We start from the raw sequence: 25,772 nt of genomic DNA, 5'->3' as shown, positions 1-25,772 counted from the left end.
CTCATTATCACCCATTACGCACGCACAGGTCCGCGAAGCTCACTCCCTGACTATGCCGACGGTGACCTCCGCCTCCGCCTCGCCGCCCTCGCCACCCCTCGACCCGAAGTGCAGCGCATGTGAGCAGCGCTCCCACGCCCACTTCGTCAGGCCGAGCACCTGGTCGTCGTCGAGGTCTTGCCGGACGTGCAGCTCGAGCGTGACGACGAGCGACTGCGCCGGGCCCTGGGCCTTCGTGTCGATGGCGGACACGGGGTGGTGCGCATACATCCAGTGCTCTTGGGGGAGCGTGAGATTCGGCGTGAGCTGCCAGATGTGAGGTGCTGGGAGGTGCACGACTTGCGGATGGCGTTCAATCTGTGGCGAGAGCGTAGTCAGCGACGGATGCGAGCCCGGGTATGAGAGGACAGACCTCGCGCATGGCTCGAAGGAACGCCTCCATGCGCCCCCCGGCGAGCCCTCGTGCGGGGGACGTTTGCAGGAGGACGGCGCCGAGGGCGACCGCAGCCGAGTACGCAATGCTGAACGTGGCAACCGTTTCGAATCCTGCTAAGACAAGATCGAAGAACCGGTGCTGCCAGCTGCACATTGCGTCAATCAGTGACAGGTATCACAACGTGGATCTGAGGTACTGACGGAGGGATGAAACTTGGGCCTACGAGTAGGACCATACAAAAGACTATGGGTGCGAGTGTATATGGGTTTGTTAGGAGGTTCATTAGTCGAGGAGGGTATGTTAGTGACGACGCGAAGTAACGATAGCGGGAGGGCAAATATGTGGTCAAAGGAGGGATATGGTTCCCCGCAGCTAGCAAAACACAGAACCAAGTCAGAATATCACCGTTGTTGTACCCGTCTATGCACGTACTGCTAACCAGCTTCGAATGATTGTTGAAGCCAAATGTTGTCGTGAGCAGCGAGGCGAGGGTGATGAGGAGCAGCCAGAAAGGGAAGTCGACGCTGCGAGAGACGTCAGCTCTGACAGCTCGCGATGCCACGCGAATGTACGAACCCGAAGAATTCTTGTACTTCATCCCCATTGTGATGGTGATGTCCCTCTCCGGACGAGAGCAGGAGATGCTCGACGGTCTCCTTGCAGACGTACACAGACGCAAAGATAAGGTAGACTGACTGAGCAAACGCGACCACCGTCTCCAGGCGCGCATTGCTGCCCAATCCAACCTGTCAGTATCTCTCAACGCAGAAGTTAAAAGATCTCACCCGAAAGGTCTCCGGTACTGGGCTTGCATCGAAGGTGACGCCAGGTATCCTGGCACGATGTGTCCTAAGGCGACGCCGAACGCGTCGAATACGATCCAGTACCCCAGCCCTGTGCACGCGAGCGAGCCCACTTGCTGCGCTGTAATCCATAGCCATACACCGAGCAGGAACTCGGTCACGGCTACGCCTACAGCCTCCGGCGCGATCTTCGGCAAAGCTCGAACCTTCTCCGGTGCGCTCTGGTCGCGGGTTGCATGACCGTTCAGCAGAGGTGCATGCTTCTCGTCGGCATACGTCTCATGGGGGAACGGCGAGATCGGCATCCATGGGCTCACAGGTACCGGCGCTGGAGTGGTGTGGAGCTCGTCTTGATTGGTACCGGGTTCCAGGAAAGAGAAGAAACTATGGGAGAGCGAATGCTTGTGGTGGTGGCCTCTGCGCGAGTTTCCGTTTGAGGACGAGGGTCCCATTGAAGGCATAGGGTGTACAGGAGCAGACAGTGGAGCTCGTCCGCCGAATGAGAACCCTTGTCGAAACTCCCGGTTGCCAGGACCAGGCGAGGCTGAAGGCATTGGTACGCCTTCCGGGGGTCCTCCATATGCAATCTCCTGCGCGCCATCCTCGGCGATGGCTGTCGAGGGTAATGTCCCAGGACGAGGGAAGAAGACTGAGAGGTTGCGCGAGTGGATGCGCGAATGCCGCCGAGCATGGGCCTGCGAGGACATGGATGGTGACGGGCCGATGCCGTTCTCCTTCGTACGCATCTCCGGTGCTGTGGCGGACGCAGGCAGCTTGCCTGTCGGAGGTCCATCTGCCGGGAATGAGAATGAGAGGGGGATGGGCTTGCGGGGGAGAAGGGACCGGAGATCGAACGAGCGCGCGAGTGAGAGTTGCCCGGCAAGGATAAGGACTGGCGCATGGCTGGAGGTTGGTGTCTGCGAGGCGGTAGAGAGGATCCATTGACCATACTCAACGGACGGGGCGCGCCGAAGGTCGTGCGCTGGTGGCCCGCGGAAGGTGGTGGGTCGAGATACGACGGCATCCCGTTCGTCGACGGACTCGAGACGACGCGTGTGCGGGAGGGCGATGGTGGAAGTTCAAGATTAGCATGCCCGTTCACCCCATTCACCCCGTCCATCCCGTTTGCGAGACCTCCAGGCGGTGTTTGCGATCTAGGGAACTTGAAGTCGTTCGTGTCCTCCTCTCTACTCGTCTTCCGTCTGTGCATCCGAGCCGCTGGTCCCCGCCCATCCTCCGAACCAGACATGTCATACAGTTCGTGTCCTTTCAAACCTGGATCGCATTGAGGATAGTCACAAGCCTGGTTTGGCATAGCTCACCTCTGTTCGGGAGTCGATGCCAGCGTTAGCGTTGGTCCGTACGCGTGTGAGCATCCAATGCTGATCACCCCTGGGCGCCGACCTGTTGCACGAGTGACGGTCACCGAGAGTCCACTAACCTGTGGGCGCGTCCTCAAACTTACTACGCGGTGCTGTAGGAAGGAGGAGCCAGCCGGAATCGAGAAGGATGGTAGTGCGGGGTAAGTTATGGGCGCTACTATTGCGATAAAGGGTTGATAACAACATTAGTATAGGTGTAATAAACATCACTCAATGCAAGATCGAACCACTACTGTAAGTACTGGTCACTAACAAGTCGAATTATGTATACCGTCTGGCGTGCGCCGTGTACATACACATCCTCAATGTTACTCCAGTACTGTTTACTGATCATCCAGTGAACTCAGGAAAGCTCGCAGCTCCTTTGTCGCCCGACCACTGTCCGTCCACGCCTCTCCAAGGGCTGCTCGAAGTTTTTGCGTGTTTCTCCGCTTGCGCTCCCCGTCCTCACCAAATGCCGCTTGCAGAACCTCTTTCGCCTCCCGCTTTACTGACTCCACAGTAGCTTCGGGTGCTCTTCCGGTGCGGTGGATGGGCCTCAAACCGTTCTCGGTCCGGACCTCGAACAGCTCGTACGCGATGTCGAGATTGCAGCTCAGATGGATCGCGTTAGTGGGTTGGTCGTAGTGATGTGGCCAGCAAATCCTACAAGGCAGGATGCTATGAGAGGACCGGAATGGACGGCAGGGGACTGTACTTACATAGGCACACCCTGGCTGATCGACTCGACGACACTGTTGTGTCCTCCGTGAGTTAGAAACCACCCTGTAGCCTGCGCGGAGTCGGTCAGCCATCGCACTGGAAAGGGTGAAAATTCGCCGTACCGGATGAGCCAGGATCATCTGCTGCGGACACCAGCGGGACATCATGCCGTACGTATATGCATCCACTTTCTGCTTGACTGCGTCCGGAACGGCGGCCAAACCTGAGGCATGTGCCATGATCTATAACGAATAGTCGGTGTCCGGAAATCGGTCATTCGTTGTCCGTTGGCGGACACAGGATAGCGTACGAAGGGTATGCCCAACTCCATCACGACGTTTAAGACGGCCCAAAGTCTCTCTGGCGCGGGAGGCCAGAAAAGCGATCCGAAAGAAATCTGCGCGCAAGGAACGTGAGATGCGCCTAACTCACGCATGTTGTCTAAGCAGCACGCACATAGAGCAGGGACCCCTTCCCGCGTTCTTGAAGAGCCCGATCCAACACTTGCTCTACTGCTGTGGCTTGAGGACCTTGATCCTCAGAGACCGTGGCCCGCGAGCTAGAGGCGGTAAGCGGCCCACAGACGAAGATGCTGCGTGACGTTTCATTGTAGTACTTTCTGACAGCATCTATCGTCTCCGGTTCGTAGCACTCTGGAGTTGACAAGATGACACCGTCGCATCCGTCGAGCGTCCTGTTCTCCATTAGAGTCAAATTCGCACCAGACAAATCCGCGCCCAACGTACTGATACGTGTCAAAAAACATGACAGCGATCATATCTCTAAAGGGTACCTATCGCGACTGTGAGCACCGGAGCCCCTTCGCTGTTTCGACGCATGCTTACTTCCTGAGGGAAGAGTTCATAGTCGTACATCGGAGGCAAGCCTGGGATCTCTATCACTGAGCCGGGGCAAGCAAGACAGGCCTGTGGGACATATTGGTCGCGCACGAGGAAGGGATGTGACAACGCGTAGATACCTCAGCAGCGACCTGGTGAAGCGGGCGTCCACTACGCTTGACTTCCTCGTGGACTCGAGAAAACGCTGCATTTCTTCCGCCCGTCCTTTCAGGGCCGTAAAAGGAGAGAAGAGCTGCTGCGGCTGCTGAGTACCAGACGAGGATCTTCACGGACTTGAGGCCGGTTTCCCTGACAAAGTCCAGAGGCTGTTTTGCATAGATCTATGATCGTGTCAACGTCGCAATTACTCTCTAGTGTTACAGGTCGCTCACGTCGAGGATGACACAGTCAATGTGCGGCAGAGAGGCGTGAGTGATCCCTGTAGAGGGGCACGTAATCCGCTCCCCTCTCACTAGGGTGCCGAACGACTTCGCGAAGCCTTCGTCGAGAGCGTCGCGGTGCAGAGGGTTACTAGATTTGTTCGGGAGGCCTACAACACTGGGGTCGACCTGCTGTCAGTATACTGTAATCGAATGCTGTGATCGTACGCTTACCGCACGAGACTCAAGAGTTCTGTCTCTTCCGGCTCGAAGTTACGCCTGAGCTCTTGATACACGCGGTCGACGAATTTTTCAGGGACTAGATAGGTGATGTACAGCCGCTGGGCTTTAATCACTCTCGCTGCGAACGCACAGAGCGGTCGGTGGTGACCTATAGAAGGGTGCTGTAAAAATTATAAGATGCACGATGCCGCAACATTCCAACACTCACCCCAGGCATTGTAGACAAAAAAGATGATGTGCTTCGAGGCCGGTACTGACTCCGAGGAACCTGTAGTATCAACCATCAGAGTGCAAAATAGGGGGAGCTGGCGAGCTTGAGGTGCACAGCGTGAAATATATACGTCGTACGAGCGAACAGCAGCTGTTGAGATTGTAGGCTGCTGTCAAAAGCGACTTTTATGAAGCATGAAGCATGTGCATGAACGCCGTGTCTGTGGAGTCACAGTGAGCTTAAGTTGTAGGCCTACCAACTTCCTCGACGGAGCACTGGGGTCTCGTGGAAAGTAGGTAGATCCTCATTATCATCGACGACGTCCACGGTTGCTATAATAATGTCTGCAAAGAGCCAGTGAGTGCACAAACTGGGATCAGCGTGACTTCTCATATGGGAAATGAGAGGCCTAGTCTCCGTTGCAGACCATATGTAAAAGCCGACAAGCGTCTTATGAGACGCCATGTCCTGCCCTCGACGACGGCGCATCATTGTGTATCTGTCGCACCACCGTATGGTAATCACTGATGTCGTTCTGTGCTTTCGACCAGGCCTGGCTCGGAGGTCTTAAGGAGGCCGTGGTGGTCACCGGTCAACGGCAACGTTTCAAGTGACGATTCAACAAGTACTGGCACTCGACAAGCACGCTCTGTTTGATATTTGAGTGAGTACATAGTATGTGATCGCAAAGGCTACAACGGATACCCACCTCCATTGATGATTGTATCCATTGCCTCGCCATGTCTTCGGCTCTTCGTGCTCTTGTTATCCCTCTCGTATGCCATGAAGTTGTTTTCGTCATCGTAAATTGCTGTGTATGTCCCCATAAGCTTGCCAATAAATACTGGCTGTACTCCCAAGCAACTGGGGACGTTTAGGATCGGGTTGGGAATCCGAACAAGCGCCTAAGCAATCGGTACAGTATGTAAGCGCCCGGATGCCTGAGCGCTGCGGCTGAGCCACACACTGGCAAGCATTCTCATTCACGTCGACCATGGCTGCTTCAAGCTCATTCACACCTCCGCGCAAAGTGATCCTACTCAAGGAACAGCTCGAACACTTCCAAGCCTCCCAGGCACACCAAGACATCGTCGCGTACATCCAGACCCTCAACGACGCCGTCGTGGGTGTGAAGCTCGCGGACGAGTGTTCCGAGTCTCCCGTGCGTGAGTACTTGTCTTTCTGCGTACCTGGAGGCTAACTCAGCCTCCTCCGTGCGGGGTGTAGGGGGTGAAGGCGGTGTTGGGCGTGCTGGACGGGGTGGAGGAGATCGCGCGGGCGACCCCGCCTGTGGACAACAAGGCGTCGCGGTTCGGGAACCCGGCTTTTAGGACGTTCTATGACAAGGTCCAGGAGGTGAGCGAGCGAGGTTTGCACTGTGGAAGGGCTCACGCTCACCTATCGCTTTACCAGGCTGCTCCGTCCCTACACACCAAACTCCCAAACCTGCCGGAAGCAGCGATCCCGAGCTTGCGGTCTACTTCGGTGAAGCATGGGGCAATAGGACGCGTATCGACTATGGCAGCGGCATGGAGCTCAACTTCCTCTGCTGGTTGATCTGCCTGGAACGGTTGGGAGTCGTGCAGATAGTGATCATGTTGCTCTCGTTATCAGGGTGTTTTGGAGGTGCGTTTCCGGTCTTGAGCCTTGAATTCTCCTTGGAAAGCGCCACTGTTCTGGACAAGCGATCTGCGAGAAGGGTGTACGCTATATGGGTGGAAGAGGCTAGAAACAGCCGACTGCTCTTCGGTCTCGTCACTCGATTTGAATTCGGTGCTCACTTTGGCATGCTTCGCAGATACGTGCAGGTCATGCGAGTCCTGCAATCGACGTACTGGCTGGAGCCCGCGGGTTCGCATGGCGTCTGGGGTCTCGACGACTACCATTTCTTGCCGTTCCTCTTCGGTTCTGCGCAACTGCGAGGTCGTGGTTTCCACCTCCGGTAATCTTCGTCGAGATCTCACTGGACGTGTTCGGTCATAGGACACAAGTATATCAAGCCAAAGTCCATTCATGACGCCGACATCGTGGATGAGTATTCCAAGTACTACATGTACTTCGCCTGTATCAAATTCATCAACTCTGTACGTCGCGTGCCACACGATCCACGCCCCTCTCTCGCCTCCATGAGCCTTTGATTGATTACGCGCCGCGTGCGCCACACGCAGGTCAAGTCAGCCTCGCTGCGATGGCACTCGCCCATGCTCGACGACATATCCGCGGTACGCCATTGGTCGCCTCCGCTCGCCGCACATAGCAGGCTAACGTCCGCACCAGGTCAAGACCTGGGACAAGGTCAACTCGGGGATGATCAAGATGTACCTCGCGGAGGTCCTAGGCAAGCTGCCCGTCATGCAGCACTTCCTCTTCGGCTCGATCCTCGCATGGGACGGGCCGATGCCGCCTCCGCGCAGCGAGCCGGCCAGGACGACGACGCGCACTGCGGCCACGACCACGCCCATGCCGACATGGGCGGGGCGGGCCAGCGCGAGGTCGGGTGGGGCGACTGCTGTGGCATCCCGGTGCCGTCGGTGTTCGGGGCGGCCGCTGCAGAGAAGGGGAAAGGCCTTCCGGGCGCGGGGCTGGGCGGTCCTGGGGTCCGGGCTGTTCCCTTGACTGAGGAGGACGCGGAGGTGTGGTATGGCGAAGGATGTAAGCTACTGACGCAACCGGCGTGCTGTATAGGTCGTACTTGTGTAATACTATCCGCGTTCCGCTGTGCACGCCGGTGTCCAGAGCACGGCGCTTCTCCCGCCGGCTTTCTAGTGAGTAATGCCCCCTCGACTGGCTGACGGGTCTGCAGCAGGGTGCTGGTGCGTGGCGGCGTTGCGGTCTTACTCAGTCTCGCACCGAGCATGCCCTGTCATGTGGTGCGGCGTCCGAGTATCTGCGCTTCGAACTGGCGTGCGGTGGGAAGCTCGTGACATGCTATGAAATCGTCCAGCCAGGTTCGTGGAACGCCGCTCGCGGACGCTTCCTGCCGAGGCGCCTCCTTCGAGATCCCATCAAATCTCTATCGAGGACCATATTTACGTCCTCGCACGTTCGTCCTCCAATCGAGGGTGGGGGATTTGAAGACAAAGGCCCCGCACCGCGTCAATCCTCATTACCTCGAACGCTTCGTGCACTCTGGACGCTCTCGCGCTTGTGCAGAGCGTAACTGGGCTCGTCGCGGCTTACAGCAGGTTCCCGTCGGTGTGTGATCGCGACTGTGAGTGACGCCTCATTTCCGACTATAATGCGGTTACCGTACTGACCGCCTCGCCTTTTATTGCCGTAACTCCCGGTGACGCTTAAACACTCGCTCGCCGCCCCCGCATGGCGCTACGATTCCACCCAGCAGCGCTGCCCATCCATACGTCAGGATGCCCGACTCAAAAGCTGGTACGCCCATCGAAAAGAGCGGCTCACGGGCCCTGGTCTGCTGTCCCCGCCGCGACCCACGTCGCGATGGCGCCGCTTTTCTGGGTAGCGGCCACACTCGCGACGACGGCGGTCATATCTGTTGCACTCGCGCTTGGGCTGGGGCTCGGTCTGGGCTGAGGCACCACATTCTGGCGTCGGTTCTGGAGACTCGACGGTGCTCTCGACGGTGTCGACGCCCGACTCAGTGCGTCTTGGATGAACATGAGCCTTGTGAACGAGCCACCGACGACGCGGTATTACGACTTTGCGGTTGAGGAGGCGATGGGTGCGCCAGACGGGGTGGAGAAGCTGATGCTCGTCGTGAACGGTGAGCCGATCCGGCGACCCGCGCGCTGGGTTTGTGGTGAATCTGTTCGCAGGGATGTATCCGGGACCTACGATCGAGGCCAACGTCGACGACAGGATCGTCGTGAACGTCACGAACAAACTGCCCAACGCTACGTAGGCCTCTCCTGTCCTCGGACTTCTTACTGATTGGTGATTCTGCTGTCAGTGCATTCACTGGCACGGGCTGTTCCAGTCAGTAGATTACGCATGGGCTTTCGATGGACATCGCTGTCGATGCTGACGGACAAACACTGATAGGAACGGACAAACTACTACGACGGCACCGACGCCATCACACAGGTAGGGCGCATCTGTCTGCTGCTCTTTCGGTCCATTGACCGACGCCCTCCCCTGCAGTGGGATCCCCCGGGCGAGTGGATGGTCTACAACTTCACGGTAAGCTGCCCTGTGCAGTCACGCGCCGCCTTATACTCGCACTCACACGACCGCCGGCAGTTGACAACTGGATGGGAAGCACATGGTGGCACGCCCGTGCGTCTCCCCTTGGTCTGCTTCAGGTCCGCGCATACTGACGGTGAGGCACCGGCGCAGACGCGGACACGCAGTACACCGACGGCATCACCGGCGCGCGTAAGTCCTCTTCCTCGTTCACGGCGGACCGTCGATCAGTCCGCCGATATCTTAGTCTCGATTCGACGGACGAACGTGCTGACGTGCCTGGTTCCGTTGGCAGTGGTGGTACACGGCCGGAACGAGTCCGTGCCTGCATACGACGAGGACCTGGTCATCCAGATTTCCGACCTGTACCACGGTTCTCCCCGGAACTATTGGAGTACTACTTCATCGTAGGTTGTATGCCTTGAACCAGCGCTCAAAAGACTCAGTGATTTGTAGCCTGGGGGTATCGACGGCACGCCCGGTAATGAGCCTGTGCCCGATGGCGGTACCATCAACGGCGTAGGCCAATACGGCTCGCACAACACCTCGTTCTTCAACTTCACCCTCCAGCCGTACGTCCACTTTGTGTCTCTTTATGTTCGTCGATTAAGATGCAATATGTAGGGACACGACATACCGACTCCGCATCATCAACCCCGGTACCTTCGTTCCGCTCGCGTTCTCCGTCGACGGGCACACCCTGACCGTCATCGAGGGCGACGGCACCCCCGTTGAGCCCGTCGAGGTCTCCAGCGTGTCCGTTGCGGTCGCACAGCGCTACTCCGTGCTCCTCAGGACGAACCAGACCGCGGGCGCGTACTGGATGCGCGCGGCGCTCGACACCACCCAATTCACGGTGCGTCTCTCTCTCTTCTTCATGTATATGCGGGCTACTGACTTGACGGGTTCGGTGCCATTAGTACGACAACCCGGGATGCCAGACCGAGATCCGCGGCGTCATCCGGTACGGGGTGGACGGCGACGCGATGCCAGACGTGGCCCTCCTGGATAACCCGCCTGCGCCCCGAGCGGCTCGCCTGGAGAGCTGGACGAACCGATCTCGTGCCCGCTAATGGCAGACCAGTGCCAGATCCGACCTTGTACGTACCTCAACATGCATTTCTGGCTCGTGGTGATGACTTGGTGCGATAGCACCGTCTACTTCACGATGGCGATGGAATATCCCGCGGGTCAAGACGAGTCCACCTCGAAGTACCTCGCATTCATCAACGAAACCGTGCGTGCCCCTCTCCTCTCCTCCCTCGTGTGCCTCCGGCTCGTGCTGACTCGCATGGCGGGTAGTCATGGGAGCCGCTGAACAACACGTCGAGTCTCTTCAGCCACCTGGGCAACGCGACGCCGACGGGGTCGTCCAACTTCGACGGCTCGCAGCTGATGACGACCGTGAACGACGTGTCCGTGGTGGAGATGATCATCGACAACCTCGACGACGGGGACCACCCGTTCCACCTGCACGGGTACAAGGTGAGTCGCGGGCTATGTGGTTTAAGAGTGGCGTGGTCATTGGGAAACCTGCAGTTCTGGATCATGGACGGTGGCGACGGACGGTGGCAAGGCCAGACGCCGAACAACACCACGCCGATGCTGTGAGCACAATGTATCGTACAACGGAATACTAGCTGACGACTCGACCGACAGCCGCGACACGGTCGTCATCCCAGCGTACACCTGGATGATCCTCCGCTTCGTCGCGGACAACCCGGGCTACTGGGCCTTCCACTGTCGTGAGTCCCGTCCATCTTGTTCGCCCCGTTAGCAGGGCGTCCACAGTAGTGCTGATCGCCGCCGTAGACATCCAATGGCACATGGCCGCCGGGCTGCTCTTCCAGTTCAACATCCTGCCGGCCAAGAGCGCGCAGTTCCGGATCCCGCAGTACATGCTCGACATGTGCGGAAAATAGGCGTGACTGTGCTTACGACTTGCTACGCACCAGAGATGGCTGGTTCGAATACTGACGACCTCGATAGACTCACGCTGCTTGTAGCTGTACTTATGGGTGTATTTCTTGCATAGGGAGGAAGGTACCCGGTGCGTCCGAACGAACGTGGACATACAGCGACTAGGTCCCACAACACGATCTATACTACTCTGATACTGGGCAACAAATTGCACACCATCGCTTCTCGCTGGGCACTGCGCTCTCGAGAAGTGGCCGTGTGAGAAAATGTAATGTAGAGCGCAGACGGAGCGGAAACTGAGGCCTGCGATTTGTCTCCGACCACATGGAACAGGTGGCCTAAGTATGACACTTACCATGGCAGCAATCTTCCGGCATACGGTGCCTCCTCGATACAGCAGTGTCCCTGGCCTCGAGTCCGAATGCAGGTAGACTGAGGGAGGACAGTCCTATCACGGCGAGCACGTTCGCGCAGTCGCTTAGTGGGAGCTGACGCCCCGAGGCCAACCTTCCTCGGCAGCGACAGAACGCAATCAAGGCATCAGACCTTCGAAGTGGGAACGCCGAGACGGAGAGCATCCGGGTTCCTGTATCGCGTGCCGTACGCGGAGAGGGAATGAACGTTCGCAAGAGCTCGAGCCTTTCCCGCGACAGTTGTGAGACGAGGGGGCCATATAACCCAGGCACGCGAAGGGAGGGACGCGTTTCGGTGCCCCGTCCTCCAGGCTGGTGTGCTGCTCAGCCGGTCGCGCACAGTGGGGATTTATCGACATGACTGTCAGCCAGGCTCTCCTCGTTGCGGGCTCGCTCCTCGCGTACGCAGGCTCAGCCCTCGCCGCGACGGCGCAGGCGTTCTCGCCGCCTGCGTACTCGTACAACTCCGAGTCGACGAACTACACGGGCCAGTCGAACAACACCCTGCAGAATGGGCCGGTCGTGTCCGGCAAGGCGTTCGACCGGTTCATCCAGATCTGGTTCGAGAACACTGACTGTGAGTTGGTGCTTCATGTCGAATGCGCACTCGTGCTGAATGCGATGCGCGACGCAGTCGAGACGGCGGCGTCGTCCTCGACGTTCCAAACCCTGGCGGAGCAGGGTGTCCTCTTCACGTCGTACTACGCGATGACGCACCCTTCGGAGCCCAACTACATCGCGGTAACGGGTGGTGACTTCTTCGGCAACGGTGCCGACGACTTCCGTGAGTGACGAAGCAGGGATTTGAACGAACACTGACCAGACCACTGAAGGGGCCATCCCGATGAACATCTCCACGGTTGTTGACCTCCTCGAACAAAAGAATGTCTCGTGGGCTTCTTGTAGGTGTCCGCAGACCGCTTCCTCCACCTGTTGCTGACGAATGCCTGGGACAGACCAAGAGTCCATGCCTTACGACGGATACACCGTAAGTTCACAGACCATCGCAGACGTATGATCAATGCTCACCTCCTGGATCAGGGCTATAATTACACCTCGTTCGACTACATTTGTGAGTTGGTTCGCGGGCAAGAGCTTGGGCCGGCGCTGACTCGTGTGCGATAGCTGGCTCTGGTGATTACACCTACTATGTGCGCAAGCACAACCCGCTCGTCATCTTCGACTCGGTGTCGAACGTCACAGACCGTGCGCTTCGGATCCGAAACTGTATGTTCCATGTTCCCCGTGATCATCGCGAGCCTGACTGAGAAGACGGCACATAGTCAATGACTTCGCCAGGGACCTGAATGCAAGTGTGATGCCCCAGTGGAGCTTCATTACACCCAACCTCGTCAACGACGTACGTTCATAAGCAATTGATCAAATAGGGTGCTTACTGATCTCTATGGTGTTAGGGACATGACACGACCATCGACTTCATGAGCCAGTGGATCCAATCTGGCTTAACCCGCTGCTCGCTGACACGCGCTTCAACGACAACCGCACGATTATCTTGCTCACCTTCGACGAGACCGAGAGTGGGTTCCATCCCACCTATACTCCTGCAAAACCAACGCAACTGATGTGCCGTGTCCATAACAGCCTACAGCATCAACAACCGTGTCTGGACACTTGCCCTCGGAGGCGGGCTGCCCGCCGAGCTGAAGAATACGACGGACGACACGTTCTATACGCACTACTCGTGCCTGTCCACGGTGCAGGCGAACTGGGGCCTCGGCTCCCTCGGCGCGGCGACACGAACGCGACGCTGAACAACGTCTTCGAGTTCGTCGCAACGTGACCGGGTGGAAGAACAACGGCATTTCGGCCAACTCCTCTGACATCCGTGAGTGCATCGCATACCATGACCTGACTCTCCTTGACGGTCTCTCGCGGCGCAGCACTGCTGAACCTTACGGGCACGATCCCCGGCCCGCTCAACCCCGAATACTACGTGCCCTTCAGCGCGCCGAACTTGAACGCCACCGGCGCGGGCGGCGGGCCTGTCTTCAAGGGCCCTGGGCTCGACACCTCGCTGTCCGCCGCGTCACTGCCTGCGCCGGTGAACTTGACCGCGAAGGGCCTCGACACGCCGTGGGCACAGAACCCGGGTTATGACTACCCCAACGGCACGCAGGGGTACACGAGCACGCCGTCCGCGAGCGCGGGGAGCTGGACGAGTGGTAAGGTTAGCGTTGTGGTGCCGGGGCTGACCTTGCTTGGATTGGCCGTTGGTTCTCTGCTTGTTTTGTGATGAAATCTTGATGTTAGGGCTGCCTTGTGTGAGGCTGGACGATCGACCTGGGTTATCGGTGCTATAGAGAGCTCACCTAAAAGCGAATGACCAAACGAGCTTAGTAGCGTAAGCATCAGGATACGAGTGTATAACAATGTGTCGATAAATCGAAGGGCTACGTGAGGGAGCGAAGATGCGATTGGCGCGGAGATGGATGTTGCTGTCCAAGCTCAAGAGCCGCAGCATCGAGTGCCAATGACCCGCCTCAGGCTCGCGCCACAACGCGCGCACGTGACAAACGCGATCGACTTGGCGGCGACGGCGGCCCGTCGGACGCGCGTGTGAGTGCCTGCTCATATCAATCCGCTATTCCTCTCATACTTATCATGTCTGCGACCATACGGTGAGTCGAGAGATTCGGGTATATTATAGACGGCGTCGTACCTTGCTAACTCTTCTTGATTCCGCATCTAACCACTGGCAGTCGTAGGGGAGAACGATGCGCTTCGGACGTCTCCTAGCGCAAGTGCCATTTCTGGGATGGTTTACGCCCGGGATCGAGGATGTACACATATTGGGCACGTCCAGTGATAAGCGTGAGTTTATAGTTTGTCTTTTCTCGAGTGGCCTGCATAACGTCTTTGTAGTGCTGGAACCCGTATATACTCGCCTCCCAACGGGTGTAGTCAAACCGCACGGATGGGGGATGAACATGGCCCAGGTATTAGCCAACGGGCTTGCGAGTCAACAGCCTCTGTGGTACAGCTAGTGAGCTCTTGTATTATCTTGCCATCACTACTATCATTCACGCAGAGAATTTCGCTTCCAGTGTGAAGGACTCGATCTGGCAAGGAGGCATGCTGGAGTACAGCGAGATGCAGGAGGCCGCTCCATACTGGTTGTAAGCCTGACTGATACTCGACATATTGCGCACGCATCATACTCCCGCCGTCTTACTTAGTAACAGCTGGATTGCGCTCGCCCACCAGCTCCAGAACGACACCCTCATCGGATACACGGAGAACTTCCTCGACCACGTCCTCGCGTCGCGCCATCCCTCAGGCAACTTCGGCCCCGCTCCGTTCAACGCGTCTCTCCCGACACTTTTGTGGCCGAGGTACCTCGTTATGCTCGGACTCATTGTAAGTCGTCACCCGTCACCCACGAAGGTGGGCTCACGACCATCATCCACCAGCAATACGCGGAAGCCGATCCCAGTCGGAAGGAAGAGATCTGCGACCTCATGCACGCCTTCGTCCCATACGCAGCGAAGCGCTTCGCAGACGGCGACATAGGCGACGAAGACCTCGGAGGGCAGTACGGCTTCCAGGTCGTCCGCTGGGAGGAGGTGCGTTCCAGAAAACCCTCGGAGTCGTACTCATGCTTTCCTCGGATGTGTTAGCTCGTTCTTGTGCTGCAGTGGCTCTACGACAACGACGCCAGAGGGAAGGAAACGGAGCTGATCTCCCTGATGCAAGCCGCCCAGGCGCAGGGCTTCGCATGGAAGCGTGATTTCTACGTCGACAATGGGACGTTCCCGAGGTTGGGGGTGCTTGCGGGCGAGGATACTCAGGAGAGGTGAGGTGCACCCTATGATGCTGTATATGCGACTTGCTGAATGGGAGTACAGACATGGTGTCAATATCGCAGAATGTAGGTCTCACACATATGATGTGGGTTTGAACTGAAAGTGGCCATGACTTTCGTTCAGCTCTGAAGTCAGAGGCCTTGGTTTGGCGAATTACGGGCGACCCGAGTGACATCGCGAGCACGTACGTGTCATTACGTCTCCAGCGCGCGCCAGTACTGACTTGACCCTGATCAGCTACGCGCGCATGGAGATGCTATGGAAGTATCACGGCAGGCCACAAGGCATTTCAGCACCGATGAGCATCTCGGCGGATTACACCCCTCACGCGGGTACGCTGTGTTCTCCCTCGCTGCGGATCCAACCTCACACGGGTTGCATCGCAGCTCTGATACTGCGCGAGCGTCGAGCGATGTTCTCTCTCGAGTACATGTACGCCACCCTCGGCGAGCCAGCCTGGGCCGACCTCACCGAAAAGATCGCCTACAACGCGGTCCCAGCACAGGCGCGCCCTCCTCGCTCCCCGTCTGCTACCCACTGACGGGATAACACCACAGAGCACGCCCGACTGGTGGGCCCAGCAGTACCTGCAACAGACGAACCAAGTCTGGGTGCAGAACCGCACGGACGGGAAGCCGTGGGCGACGGACGGGCCATACAGCAACGTCATGGGCATGGAGCCCGACTTCCCCTGCTGCACCGTCAACCACCCGCAGGCGTGGCCCAAGTTCTGGGCCAACAGCTTCCTGCTCGCGGACGACGGCGCCGCGCTCGTGCACGCGCTCCTCGGGCCCGCGACGCTCGCGACACGCTTGGCGGGCGGGGCGAGCGTGAATGGTGAGTACGTCTTCGGTGGCGAGGAGTGAGTTCGTTGATGATGCGGACAGTCACGGTGGACACGCTGTATCCGTTTGGGCAGACGCTGGAGTATAGGATCGAGGCCTCGGCGCCGTTCACGTTCTACGTGCGCATACCCGGCTGGGCGAAGTCGGGGAGCACCCTCAGCGTCGACGGGCAGCCCGCGGCTGCGTTGTCCCAGGATCTCAAGAGCTCCTCCAGGCCGTGGCTGTCCAGGCAGGGGAAACGGTTGTCGAGCTGTACCTCGACATGGAGGTGGTGATCGAGTCACGGTCGAACGGGAGCATAGCCGTGCACCGGGGCCCGCTGTTCTACGCGGTAGACCTAGCATATAACGAGACGCTAAGGCCTGCAATGAGGTGAGTGTGCGCGATGACCTTCGAGTATGGAGACGCTAACAGCATGTATGCATAGGGCCTCAGGACCCCTCAGACTGCTAACACCCTCCCCGGCGTCCCAGAGTCCGATCTTCTACTAGTAAGCCCCTTCCTCCCCGTCCTTACCTACTCACCCCGCACCGCAGTACGACAACCACACGCACGACCACGACTGGCTCCCCCGTACCCTGGAACATCGCCCTCGACCCGTCCACGCTCACCTTCCACTCGCAGCCGCCAGCGAACAGCGCGCTCCCGTACTACGTCTGGGCGACGGGCGCGCAGCCGCAGTGGCTGACCGCGGCGGCGTGCGAGATCGAGTGGCCGCTCGCGGACGGGGACCCGGATTGGCCGCCTCAGAGCCCGAATGAGTGTACAGGCGAGCCGTTTGACGTCACGTTGAGGCCATTTGGCGGGACGAGGTTGCGGGTGGGGGAGATACCGACAATGTTGGTCTCGGGCCCGTAGGATGGAGTGATGTATGTGAATCCAAGACGTTCGCGTGCAATGTGTCGATGCTATTGTTGTGTGGATCTGTACCCCCGGCGATGTATGTGCATTGCGCCAATAGGCAGTGACAGGATGTGAGGTCAACAAGTGAGTCTGTACTTGTACCACGGAACAGTACCAGTGGATTCGGTGTGCTAGCGGGCACTTCCTTGCGTTCCGCGCAGCGTTGAAACGCTCCCGTTCTGCTATCACCATCAGCCCGAGCAGCGCAGGACTCATCATGGCACCTTCCACATGTCGAACTCCACTATACACGACATAAGTATATAGGAACAACATGGAGCACTGTCACGGTGTACTGCCCTGCGTTGGACTTTCTCATGCCGCGGCGGTGCACCAATGGGTCCGGGACCGCCTTACTGCCTTTTGCGAGCGACCTGCCCCTGACGGCCTTGCTGCATACAAATAGCCCTCCTGGTCAGCCTCATCTGTGTGTTCCGAACGACAGCCCCCCCCCCCCACTGCCGCGACTCGACGTCAGTAGCTAATCGACGATGTCGAACTCTGCCGGGGAAGACGTTGTAGGAGCGTGTTGCGGGTTATGCTGTAAGTCAACTCAAACGACCTCAAACCTCTAGCTTGATTGACATCTGGGCCGACCATAGGCATATGCTGCGGTGAAGGCTTCACCTCATGGCTGCAGCTCAGTGCGTCGTGCTCGCTTCTCCCGCTGCCACCCGCTAACCACACTCACATACAGCACGATGCTGCCCGGGGAGCAGCACACAGGCAGGCTGCTGCGGGCCCTGCTGTAAGGGCTCGTTCGACTCTGAGGACGACTGGGTCGAGAAGGAGCGCGCACGGCGACAGCGGGAGGGGCAGCCGGCTGCGGCTGCGGATCCAGACGTGGTGAGCGCGCAGCCGGCACCGAGGGCGTCGATGGAAGCGCGGCAGCCAGAGGCGGTCCCGCAGGAGAGCGCGGCCGAGGTGGTAGTGGTGCGGAGGGCGCGAAGGTGGGATGAGGCGTGCGGGATATCGGGACCCAGGCCAGCCGTGGTGGTTCATCCGTTTGGTGAGTTCGCCGGTTACGTCGAGCTGAAGTGTCGAGCTGAAGTGTGTACTGAATATGCCGACAGGACATGTTCTTTCATGGATTGTAAGTCTAATACACCGTTTGGTCGGACGCTTGCTTCATTGTCTCCTACGCAGGCTCAGTGCTCTGCCTCGACCTACATGGCAGCACAGTAGCTTACGTCCTCAGGCGACTCGACACCAGCTCGACGCTCTACGACACAGGCGTCACCATGCAGTTGACCTGAACCCGCTGGACATCTTCGATGTCGTTTCACGACGTCCGGAGCGCCGAGTGCGGTCTGAGGAACGCAGTCTACGCCCGGACCACATGGACTAGCACGATATACATATCAGGCCTCAGGCACTCGCCTGCACGCATCGGCATCTGCAGCCACGTACCCCATGCTCCGCACGATCGACAACGTCTCCCAGGGTGCCATGTCCAAGAAGGAAACATGATTAGAGGCTATGCGTCTGAGATACTATGCGAGCATTGTACATGGGATTGTCCAGTCCGTGTGGGTGTAGCTAGGTAACATAAAGTACTGGGATTCAGAAACGAGAGGCGTCGCCGCTCCGGCGTGTCATAATACGAGCGAAAGTCCGTTCTGCATGAGCGAGCAACCAACAATCCGATGCGCAGGCATGAAACGAAGAAAAAAGTACGAGGGGGAACCAAACCGAAGTCCCGAAAGCATGCGATCATACCCAGTCCACGACGTCTACTTGTGCAAGTCCAGTCCACCCCTCAGCCCGCGCGCGCGAGCAGCACCCTGTCGATCGCCTCGTTCACCGCACGCTTGCGCGCGGACAGGTCCATGCCGAAGCGCTGCTCCAGCCTCGTCCGGATCTCGCGCTTCGTCGTCGTCGCGAGGTCCGCGTTGCGCAGAATGTCCTCCACCGCGCGGTCGATCTCCGCATCCGACGGCCCGTCGAAGTAGCCCGCCTGTTCCGGCGTCTGCGTCCGCGGAATGTCCACGCCGATGTAGTTACTCGCTGGCCGCGACGGCGTCGGCTGGTAGAGCCCGCTTGGTGGAGCCCCCATAGGTGCGGGATAGCCCACAACGGACATCGTCGGCGTGTTCCGCCCCGAGTGGTAGCCCGGCGGCGGGTACATCATCATGTTGGCCTGCGAGGGCGATGGCGAGTACGCACGGGACATGGCGGGCTCGTAGAACGTCTCGCGGCCGTAGATGGACCCGGTGCGCGACTCGGCGTATCCTTCGTGCATCATCTTGGTCGGAGGCACCCACGAGCCGATACTGTGGTTGGACTCTTTGTCCCAGAGTTCATTTTCCTGTCATATATACCATCAGCATTGCGGAGATCAATGCGTCGCGAAAGCACATACGTAGTCGTTCCAGACTTCAAGGAATCACCCTCGGATCGAACTTGCCTTCATCCTAGACGAGAAAAATAACATTCAGCTGGACATCCTCGATGCAGAGGGCAAAGGCGACGTACGTGCACAACCAGCTTCTTACCAGCCTCGCCCAAGACGACACGCGTGGCACCCCACGAGAAGTCGTCCATGCGCCAGAACGAATACAGCGGCAGGAAGAACGAGAAGATCGGGATGGCAAGGATGTAGAACACCATCCACCCGATCATGTCCCACTTGCGGCGCAAAATGAACACTAGTGCCTGCAGACCGTAGACGGCAGCAATCATAATGGCTGAAATGACTGGGATGCCTTGTTTTTCGCCGACCGCGCGGTAAATCAAGTAGACAATCTACGTGTCGACGATCCATCAGTATCTAAATGCACATAAATGTGAGATGACCACTCACGTAGGCAACCGTGACGGGCTGGATGAGCGTCGAGACCAAGTCGATCATGACGATGAACCGCATCGAGAAACAGCAGAATCCACACATCTGCTCCAAGAAGACAAGCTCTCCGAGATTGTGTACCGTTGAGTTGATCCAACGCCGACGCTGCGACAGCAGAATCTTCCAGTCGTCTGGCGCGACCGTGTACGCGTGCGCGTCCCGAATGAAGAGCGTCTTGTACATCGGGAAGTGTTTCATGACCAGCGTCGTGAGGTATCGATCTTCTCCGAGGTGCAGCAGATTCTTCATGTGCAGCGTGTCGACGCGGTTTTCGGAGTAGTTGTCGATGATCTGGTTCGAGATGAACAGCGGCTTGTGTGTGTCGGGCGTACGCAGACGATAGAGCGTGAAACAACCCGGCAAACAAGAGACGGAACCGAATAGGGACTCGAATGCCTTCGCCATGTGGTGCGAGATAAAGTATTCGTAGACCTGCGCAAAGTCTGAGCGATCGCGCGAAACAACATCGAATGCTATCACCCACCTGCATCATAGTCACGATGGACTGTTTGGCGTTCGACAGCTCAGTCTCTCCGCAAACACCGATCGCCTTCTTGTCATGCACCATACTATGGGATAATAAATGAACAGTTCATGGCGGTCAGATAGAGTGCACTTACGCCGAGATTAGCCTGTTGAGCGACAACGGCTCAACCGTAGTGTCGGCATCGATCATGAAGACGTATTCGTAGAACGACGGGTTGACACCGATGACATTCTTGATCTGGTGATACATCTCGAGCTCCAGCGGGTTCATCGGAGCGTTGAAATGGACCTGTAGGAGAAAGCATCAGCCTCGTTCAATGATGCAGCAGCCCAAGAGGCATACCTTGTTCAAGAAGCGCATGAGCAACATCTGTGTATCACGCTTACCACGGTTGCCAGGTCTCGACTTTTCGCCGGGCTTGCCGCACTTGACAACGACCAAGTAGGGAACGACATGGCCGGCTGTCTCGTAGAGTCCAGAGTACACCTTACCCATATTGTGTTGTTTCGCGCCCTCACCAAGGGACAAGAAGCTGAGCGGCTCGGCGTCGATGTTGGAGGCGCGCCCAGGACATCCAAGACGATGCGAGGGGTCGGCTGGTCGTTGCCGGAACCGACGACCATACCATCGCAAACGATCAGGAGGAGCTTACGCTTGTCGTCGTACTTCAGCTTCGCGAGAGAGGTGATTGTCCGCTGGAGTGACTGGAAGCCTTCCGTGTAACAGGGAACCTGGCAGATGACGAACTTGTCATGGTCTTCAGGTGCGCGCTCCGAGCCGAAGTTAATCGAGGCGATGAACTTGAATCCAATGACGCTGACCATGACGATAGACAACGCAAGCAGGATGTAAGTAGCGAACTGGCACTTCGGCGAATTGCGCGTGTCGACCCTGCCGATGGCGAATAGGTTGCGGAGGCACGTCTTTTGCCACGTAAGGACCTGAGAGTCCAAACCGAGGCTGTTGATCCTCTTCGTCACGTCTTGCCCTGAGTTATACTGGAAAACGCTAACGACGTCTGGGCTCATGAATTGTGTGTCGACATTCGTACCGGACGGGAGCACCTCGTTGTTAAGCGGAGCGACTGACGGCGGGGACGTGATGTAGTTGGTGAGATCGTAGATGATACCGTCGTAAACGCCAACAGCGCTGCCCTTGTTCGCCATGTTGCTGAGATCAGACATCGTGTAGCCCATCCAGCCAACTCGGTTGTTCCAGCGCATCTGCACCATCTGCTCGAAGTACCAGTCAGGTCGAGAGTCATCAGTCCATGCGCGGAAGTCGTGATATTGCGCGTTGACGTCCGTTTGGTTGGCCGAACTGAGTTGGATGTAGGGGCTCACAGAACCACTGACACCATTGCAAAGCGCGCTAACCTATACCGACCGCGTGAGCAGGGCTGTTATACAACAATACAATTGTCTTAAACTCACCTGAATTGGGAAGAGATCATCCGAGGCTACACCGCCATAATTGAGGACCGACTTCTCCGCTACGACGGGTACGACAGTCAGATGCGTCACGGCGACTTCTGTGAGATCGAAGACTTCGCCGTGAATCGAGGTGTATACGTTATTCGGGCTGTTCTTGTACGAATGCGCCTGCAACTCGCTCGTCGAGAACACATGCGCCGTTGGACAAATGAGACCACCGAAGATGACGATGACGAAGACGACACAACCACAGACGAACCAGATGAGCATGTTGAGCGCCAGTTTCTCTCGCCACGCTTGTTGGATGTCAGGACGCTTCATCCGACCGACCCATGCGAGCAGCGGAGTAGGTATCCAGAACGTGAGCATCCAGCATATCATCACCCACCGCCGGCGCAGTGTGCTCTCCTTGAGAACCTCCGTCGTCTCGCCTTCCTGGATTTCTCCAGCGAGAGGCTCCTTACCGGAGAGGAGGCCTTTCTTGTCTGCGTCTTGGAACATGTTACGAGATGGTGCGTATGACTCGGTGTAGGCTGACGCAGTCTCCACGTCGCGATGGCTCGTGTATGCGCTCCGTCCATCATAGTCGTCGCTGCGCAATGACTTCCTCTCGTCGAAGTCGTCGTACATGTCCCCGCGCTGGAATGGAGAGGCGTTCTGCACGAGCGGCAGCTGCTGGTTAGACTGCCCGAACGGATCATTGTAACCGCCCTCGTAAGGAGACTCGGCGTCGGGAGTCAGGTACGGTGCGTACGGATCGCCGAGAGCTCGTGGGCCGAGCCCGGCCTCTGCTTCCGCATCCCGCATCCTGTTACGTTTCTGCTCCTCGGTGTCCTTCGAACGCAGATCGTCCTCTAGCGCGTGGAACGCATGTTGCGAGAGGTAGACCTAGATTCTCTGTTAGCTGAGTACAGTGCAAAGTCAACCGAGACTTGCCTGGCTCATACCGAGCACGATATCTTTCTCATCAAGACCCAGTGCTGTACGTGCTTGCTCTATGCGTTCCCGCGGTTCGCCTTCATGCACATTGAGCACCGCGAGGTGCCCACTGTAACGATCTACGAGCTCCTCGGGTGTCATGTTCGCCTCGAACATAGACATACATCTCTTCGCCACCTCCGCGAGGCCAAGGCCTCGGACCTGGCCCTTGACCGAGCGGCCCTCGAGCTGGTTCGGGAGCTGGGAGTCGTTGGGGTTGACGCAGAACACGTACCACGACTGTGTTTCCTCCAGCGTCTCGAACAGCGTGTCCAACGCAGACCGGAACTCGCCCGCCACACACGGTGGCCCGCTGGCCTGTACTGCCGTACCTAGCGGCTCCTCGTCATCACGGTCCTTCTCGTCGACCTCGCCGCTTTCCCTGACGGTCGGCATGCGCTTGATGGTGCCCTTCCTGCGTACGGACGGCGCGCGCATGGGCTTCACAGGCTGCTGCGCGGACACGATGGTGTCCTCGTCGCGTGGGTGCGCTTGCGTCGCGATCGCCTTGCCTGAGTACAGGCTGCGAACGAAGGGATTTGATGATCCGGAACCGTCCGCCGGAGGACCCTCGCCCGCGCTCGTGCCTCGCAGGAGGGAGACGAAGTCAGGGTTGAGTGCCTCGAGATTGCGCTCTAGGAAGTTCTCCGACGAATAGGTGACCGGGCCGGTGAAGTGGTTGACCGTGAACGTCGGGAAGCCCGTACGGTCAATGGATCCCGCCTTGAATGAAGAGTGGTTGCCCCACCGCTTCGTGAACGCCTCGACCATCGTATGGCTGCTCTTCTTCGGCATGCGACGTGCCTGGTCGTCCATGATGTGGATGAGGCCGCCCGGCCTGTTCTGCAGCAAGCGGAGGCATTCCGAGTTGTCAAAGTAGGGTACCTGTGGGACATAGCGGGAGATCCCTTCACTGTTGTACTCGGCGACGTGGCTCTCGAACAGCTTTCTTTGGATGAAGTTCTGCAACCGCTCGTTCGCGAAGTTAACGCAAAACTGGTCGAGGGAATTCGGTCGGCTGGTGAGATTCTGAGGACCGGGCAGGTCGAAGAGGCCAATGAACGTGTTGAAGTCGTCGCGGCAGAGGCGCTGGTTGATATGCTCGTTGAGCCACGCGAAGAGCAAAGCGTACAGCGACTTCGCGAGCTCGTCTCGGTTGTCTGAGGCACCATCGGGGTCCAGGAAGACCGTGCAGACCTCCTTTTTCACGAGCTTTGTCCGATATGATAAAGACGCTTCGAGAGCGGAAGGTTGTACGCCGAGGAAGTCGGCGACAATGTCGAGGACGTCAGTGTTTCGGACGACGGCGGCCTCTTCATTACGGAAGCGATCGATGGTGAACTCGAGGTTGCCCAGGTGAAGAATCGCGGCGACTAGCTGGCAGGTCTGCGCAACATGCCGTTTCGAGAAGCCAACGTTCTTGAGCGCCATTTTTAGCTGGTCAAACCTCACGGCGTCCTCGCTCCGTCCAGCACTCCCAGCCCCACGGCCGCCCGCATTGCGCAAGCCGATGTAGCGATACGTGGTCTTCTCGTGCAGGTGGAGGTGCTGTCGCTCCTCCGGCGATGCCCCAGCGACGAGGTAGTAGAAGATGTGGAAGTTCCGCTCACCCGAGGGCGCCCCGGCGACGCGGTTGCGTTCCAGGTAGTAATCCAGGGTCTTCATACCGCAGAGGCGGCCACGCTCGGTGAACTGCAGCTCGGTGTACTTGCCAAACCGCGAGGCATTGGGGTTGAAAAGTGTGCGTGCGTTTCCGAACGTCTCGAGAACGAACTCGGCGGCGGGGACTTGGCCGACGAGCTTCGAGCCCTTCTTCCCTGGCTGGCTCACACTGAGCTCGAGCAGCGTTTTGATCGCCAAACGACGGTTCTCCGACTTGCCACTACCAGTCTCTCCGCTGCTTCGAGGTCAGGAATCCGCGCGAAGTGTAACGAGTGATAAACAACGCACGTCAAGAGAATTGATTGGTCCTGAGTCGTCCTCCGCATATGATAGTAGGCATTGTTGGCGAGCTGAAAGATGTGCGGGGGTAGACGCGTCTTGCCAGGAGAAGTGTCACGGTATTCGGCAGCATACTTGTGCAGCACTGCGTCGGAATTACTGGAGACATACTTGTGAGGATTAACAGCGACAACAGCAGAAGTCCCAAGGCTAGTGTAGATGTTGTCGGTCATGAACCGTTCGCGGATGCATGATACGATGATGTCCTCGTTCACCGGAGCGAGCGTCGTGAGGTCGTCGACGGCCTCCAGCCGCTGACGAGTAGTACCGGTGGACTCTCGTCTGTTCATGGCGACCCGATATGCCACCTGAGCGGTCTTCGAGCTGCCGAGGTGGTCGACGAGGATGGGAAGAGGGAAGGGAGAGGAAGAGGCGTGGTCGTCGCCGTCGTGAGACGGACATGAACGCCTCGCGCTGAGCATTACTCAAAACGGATCAAAAGGTTCCCACACATACTTACTCGTTTACTTGTCTCTCATTATTCAGGCTCAATTAGGCTCGATTGTGTATAGTACTTACATTATCAAGATAGTATCTGGTAGACTGCAAGTTAACTTAGGGTCACTAAGTACACTAAGTAAGTAAGTAAGTTCAGTGAGATGGTTTTCGACATTCGGTAATGATTGATGATTAATGGGTCCCTTTTACTCTTTGCATAGCGACGGTGCACAGCTGTCGAGTCCTTTGCCTCTCGATCTCAACTGTCTCCACTGACGGGGGCGATGTTCCGAAGTTGGCGTTGCCAAAGCACAAATGATGCGGCAAACTTGTGCACAGCACGGCTCCCTTTTGTGCAAGTACTTTGAAACGAGACCACCACCTCCTATCGATATTACTTAGGTCAATGTTGCTGTCTGCATGCAGCTGTAAAGTTGCATGAGGCTCGGTAAGACCAATAGCATGGCAGATCCCGGATGCCACGAATCACTACACCTGCCTAATCCAGTCGGTGGCTGGGCGAACTGGACGACGTCA

At 57.8% G+C, this 25,772-nt stretch overlaps 9 protein-coding genes across 9 annotated transcripts; 6 read left to right on the top strand and 3 right to left on the bottom strand.

Moving 5' to 3' along the window:
- Nucleotides 1-39: 39 nt before the first annotated feature.
- On the bottom strand, nucleotides 40-2,449 carry B0H18DRAFT_1082772 (uncharacterized protein; the record flags this gene model as incomplete). The annotated part of the gene is made up of 7 exons (XM_048031585.1): nucleotides 40-357; nucleotides 413-581; nucleotides 637-808; nucleotides 869-960; nucleotides 1,013-1,168; nucleotides 1,222-2,032; nucleotides 2,083-2,449. The coding sequence occupies 7 exons, from the start codon at nucleotides 2,447-2,449 to the stop codon at nucleotides 40-42; spliced, it is 2,085 nt and encodes a 694-aa protein (XP_047898220.1).
- Nucleotides 2,450-2,810: 361 nt separating this feature from the next.
- Nucleotides 2,811-5,085, bottom strand: B0H18DRAFT_979713 (UDP-Glycosyltransferase/glycogen phosphorylase). The gene is made up of 11 exons (XM_048044411.1): nucleotides 4,994-5,085; nucleotides 4,777-4,933; nucleotides 4,555-4,720; nucleotides 4,303-4,503; nucleotides 4,169-4,249; nucleotides 4,070-4,116; nucleotides 3,780-4,017; nucleotides 3,634-3,720; nucleotides 3,446-3,565; nucleotides 3,323-3,393; nucleotides 2,811-3,266 (listed from the first exon to the last, which is right to left on the bottom strand). The coding sequence occupies exons 1-11, from the start codon at nucleotides 5,067-5,069 to the stop codon at nucleotides 2,945-2,947; spliced, it is 1,566 nt and encodes a 521-aa protein (XP_047898219.1). The 5' UTR covers nucleotides 5,070-5,085; the 3' UTR covers nucleotides 2,811-2,944.
- Nucleotides 5,086-5,834: 749 nt separating this feature from the next.
- On the top strand, nucleotides 5,835-7,823 carry B0H18DRAFT_979700 (uncharacterized protein). The gene is made up of 11 exons (XM_048044410.1): nucleotides 5,835-5,900; nucleotides 5,963-6,158; nucleotides 6,224-6,352; nucleotides 6,466-6,548; nucleotides 6,575-6,622; nucleotides 6,795-6,919; nucleotides 6,980-7,080; nucleotides 7,165-7,218; nucleotides 7,274-7,345; nucleotides 7,411-7,629; nucleotides 7,733-7,823. Exons 2-11 carry the CDS (start codon nucleotides 5,991-5,993, stop codon nucleotides 7,760-7,762), a joined length of 1,029 nt encoding a protein of 342 aa, XP_047898218.1. The 5' UTR covers nucleotides 5,835-5,900; nucleotides 5,963-5,990; the 3' UTR covers nucleotides 7,763-7,823.
- An 800-nt stretch (nucleotides 7,824-8,623) lies between these two features.
- B0H18DRAFT_1114896 (Cupredoxin) lies at nucleotides 8,624-10,221 on the top strand (the record flags this gene model as incomplete). The annotated part of the gene is made up of 9 exons (XM_048033180.1): nucleotides 8,624-8,729; nucleotides 8,782-8,837; nucleotides 9,008-9,049; nucleotides 9,107-9,145; nucleotides 9,206-9,241; nucleotides 9,316-9,555; nucleotides 9,605-9,720; nucleotides 9,773-10,004; nucleotides 10,069-10,221. 9 exons carry the CDS (start codon nucleotides 8,624-8,626, stop codon nucleotides 10,219-10,221), a joined length of 1,020 nt encoding a protein of 339 aa, XP_047898217.1.
- A 41-nt stretch (nucleotides 10,222-10,262) lies between these two features.
- Nucleotides 10,263-11,070, top strand: B0H18DRAFT_1114895 (multicopper oxidase-domain-containing protein; the record flags this gene model as incomplete). The annotated part of the gene is made up of 5 exons (XM_048033179.1): nucleotides 10,263-10,385; nucleotides 10,451-10,633; nucleotides 10,688-10,755; nucleotides 10,808-10,893; nucleotides 10,961-11,070. 5 exons carry the CDS (start codon nucleotides 10,263-10,265, stop codon nucleotides 11,068-11,070), a joined length of 570 nt encoding a protein of 189 aa, XP_047898216.1.
- Nucleotides 11,071-11,838: 768 nt separating this feature from the next.
- On the top strand, nucleotides 11,839-13,802 carry B0H18DRAFT_1082768 (phosphoesterase family-domain-containing protein; the record flags this gene model as incomplete). The annotated part of the gene is made up of 12 exons (XM_048031584.1): nucleotides 11,839-12,058; nucleotides 12,116-12,265; nucleotides 12,315-12,383; nucleotides 12,438-12,469; nucleotides 12,523-12,553; nucleotides 12,607-12,708; nucleotides 12,765-12,841; nucleotides 12,926-13,019; nucleotides 13,084-13,196; nucleotides 13,294-13,327; nucleotides 13,383-13,664; nucleotides 13,753-13,802. 12 exons carry the CDS (start codon nucleotides 11,839-11,841, stop codon nucleotides 13,800-13,802), a joined length of 1,254 nt encoding a protein of 417 aa, XP_047898215.1.
- A 289-nt stretch (nucleotides 13,803-14,091) lies between these two features.
- B0H18DRAFT_1207694 (uncharacterized protein) lies at nucleotides 14,092-17,008 on the top strand (the record flags this gene model as incomplete). The annotated part of the gene is made up of 16 exons (XM_048036228.1): nucleotides 14,092-14,120; nucleotides 14,193-14,313; nucleotides 14,365-14,485; nucleotides 14,547-14,618; nucleotides 14,685-14,859; nucleotides 14,913-15,065; nucleotides 15,120-15,295; nucleotides 15,348-15,370; nucleotides 15,429-15,489; nucleotides 15,543-15,637; nucleotides 15,692-15,798; nucleotides 15,863-16,142; nucleotides 16,193-16,311; nucleotides 16,365-16,522; nucleotides 16,578-16,640; nucleotides 16,687-17,008. Exons 2-16 carry the CDS (start codon nucleotides 14,217-14,219, stop codon nucleotides 17,006-17,008), a joined length of 2,022 nt encoding a protein of 673 aa, XP_047898214.1. The 5' UTR covers nucleotides 14,092-14,120; nucleotides 14,193-14,216.
- A 536-nt stretch (nucleotides 17,009-17,544) lies between these two features.
- B0H18DRAFT_1114893 (uncharacterized protein) lies at nucleotides 17,545-18,309 on the top strand (the record flags this gene model as incomplete). The annotated part of the gene is made up of 4 exons (XM_048033178.1): nucleotides 17,545-17,596; nucleotides 17,656-17,697; nucleotides 17,751-18,146; nucleotides 18,200-18,309. The coding sequence occupies 4 exons, from the start codon at nucleotides 17,545-17,547 to the stop codon at nucleotides 18,307-18,309; spliced, it is 600 nt and encodes a 199-aa protein (XP_047898213.1).
- Nucleotides 18,310-18,812: 503 nt separating this feature from the next.
- Nucleotides 18,813-25,204, bottom strand: B0H18DRAFT_1092675 (glycosyltransferase family 2 protein; the record flags this gene model as incomplete). The annotated part of the gene is made up of 11 exons (XM_048032322.1): nucleotides 24,747-25,204; nucleotides 22,755-24,693; nucleotides 21,819-22,706; nucleotides 20,958-21,761; nucleotides 20,728-20,925; nucleotides 20,519-20,673; nucleotides 20,383-20,467; nucleotides 19,857-20,330; nucleotides 19,529-19,798; nucleotides 19,444-19,467; nucleotides 18,813-19,361 (listed from the first exon to the last, which is right to left on the bottom strand). Exons 1-11 carry the CDS (start codon nucleotides 25,085-25,087, stop codon nucleotides 18,813-18,815), a joined length of 5,727 nt encoding a protein of 1,908 aa, XP_047898212.1. The 5' UTR covers nucleotides 25,088-25,204.
- Nucleotides 25,205-25,772: the final 568 nt, after the last annotated feature.

This window comes from Fomitopsis serialis (genome assembly GCF_022376445.1).
Source record: "Fomitopsis serialis strain Sig1Antser10 chromosome Unknown B0H18scaffold_6, whole genome shotgun sequence".
In the NCBI taxonomy this organism is placed as follows: Eukaryota; Fungi; Basidiomycota; class Agaricomycetes; order Polyporales; family Fomitopsidaceae; genus Fomitopsis; species Fomitopsis serialis.
The sequence above is the reverse complement of the archived record's forward strand: the minus strand, read 5'-3'. Positions and strand labels throughout refer to the sequence as shown.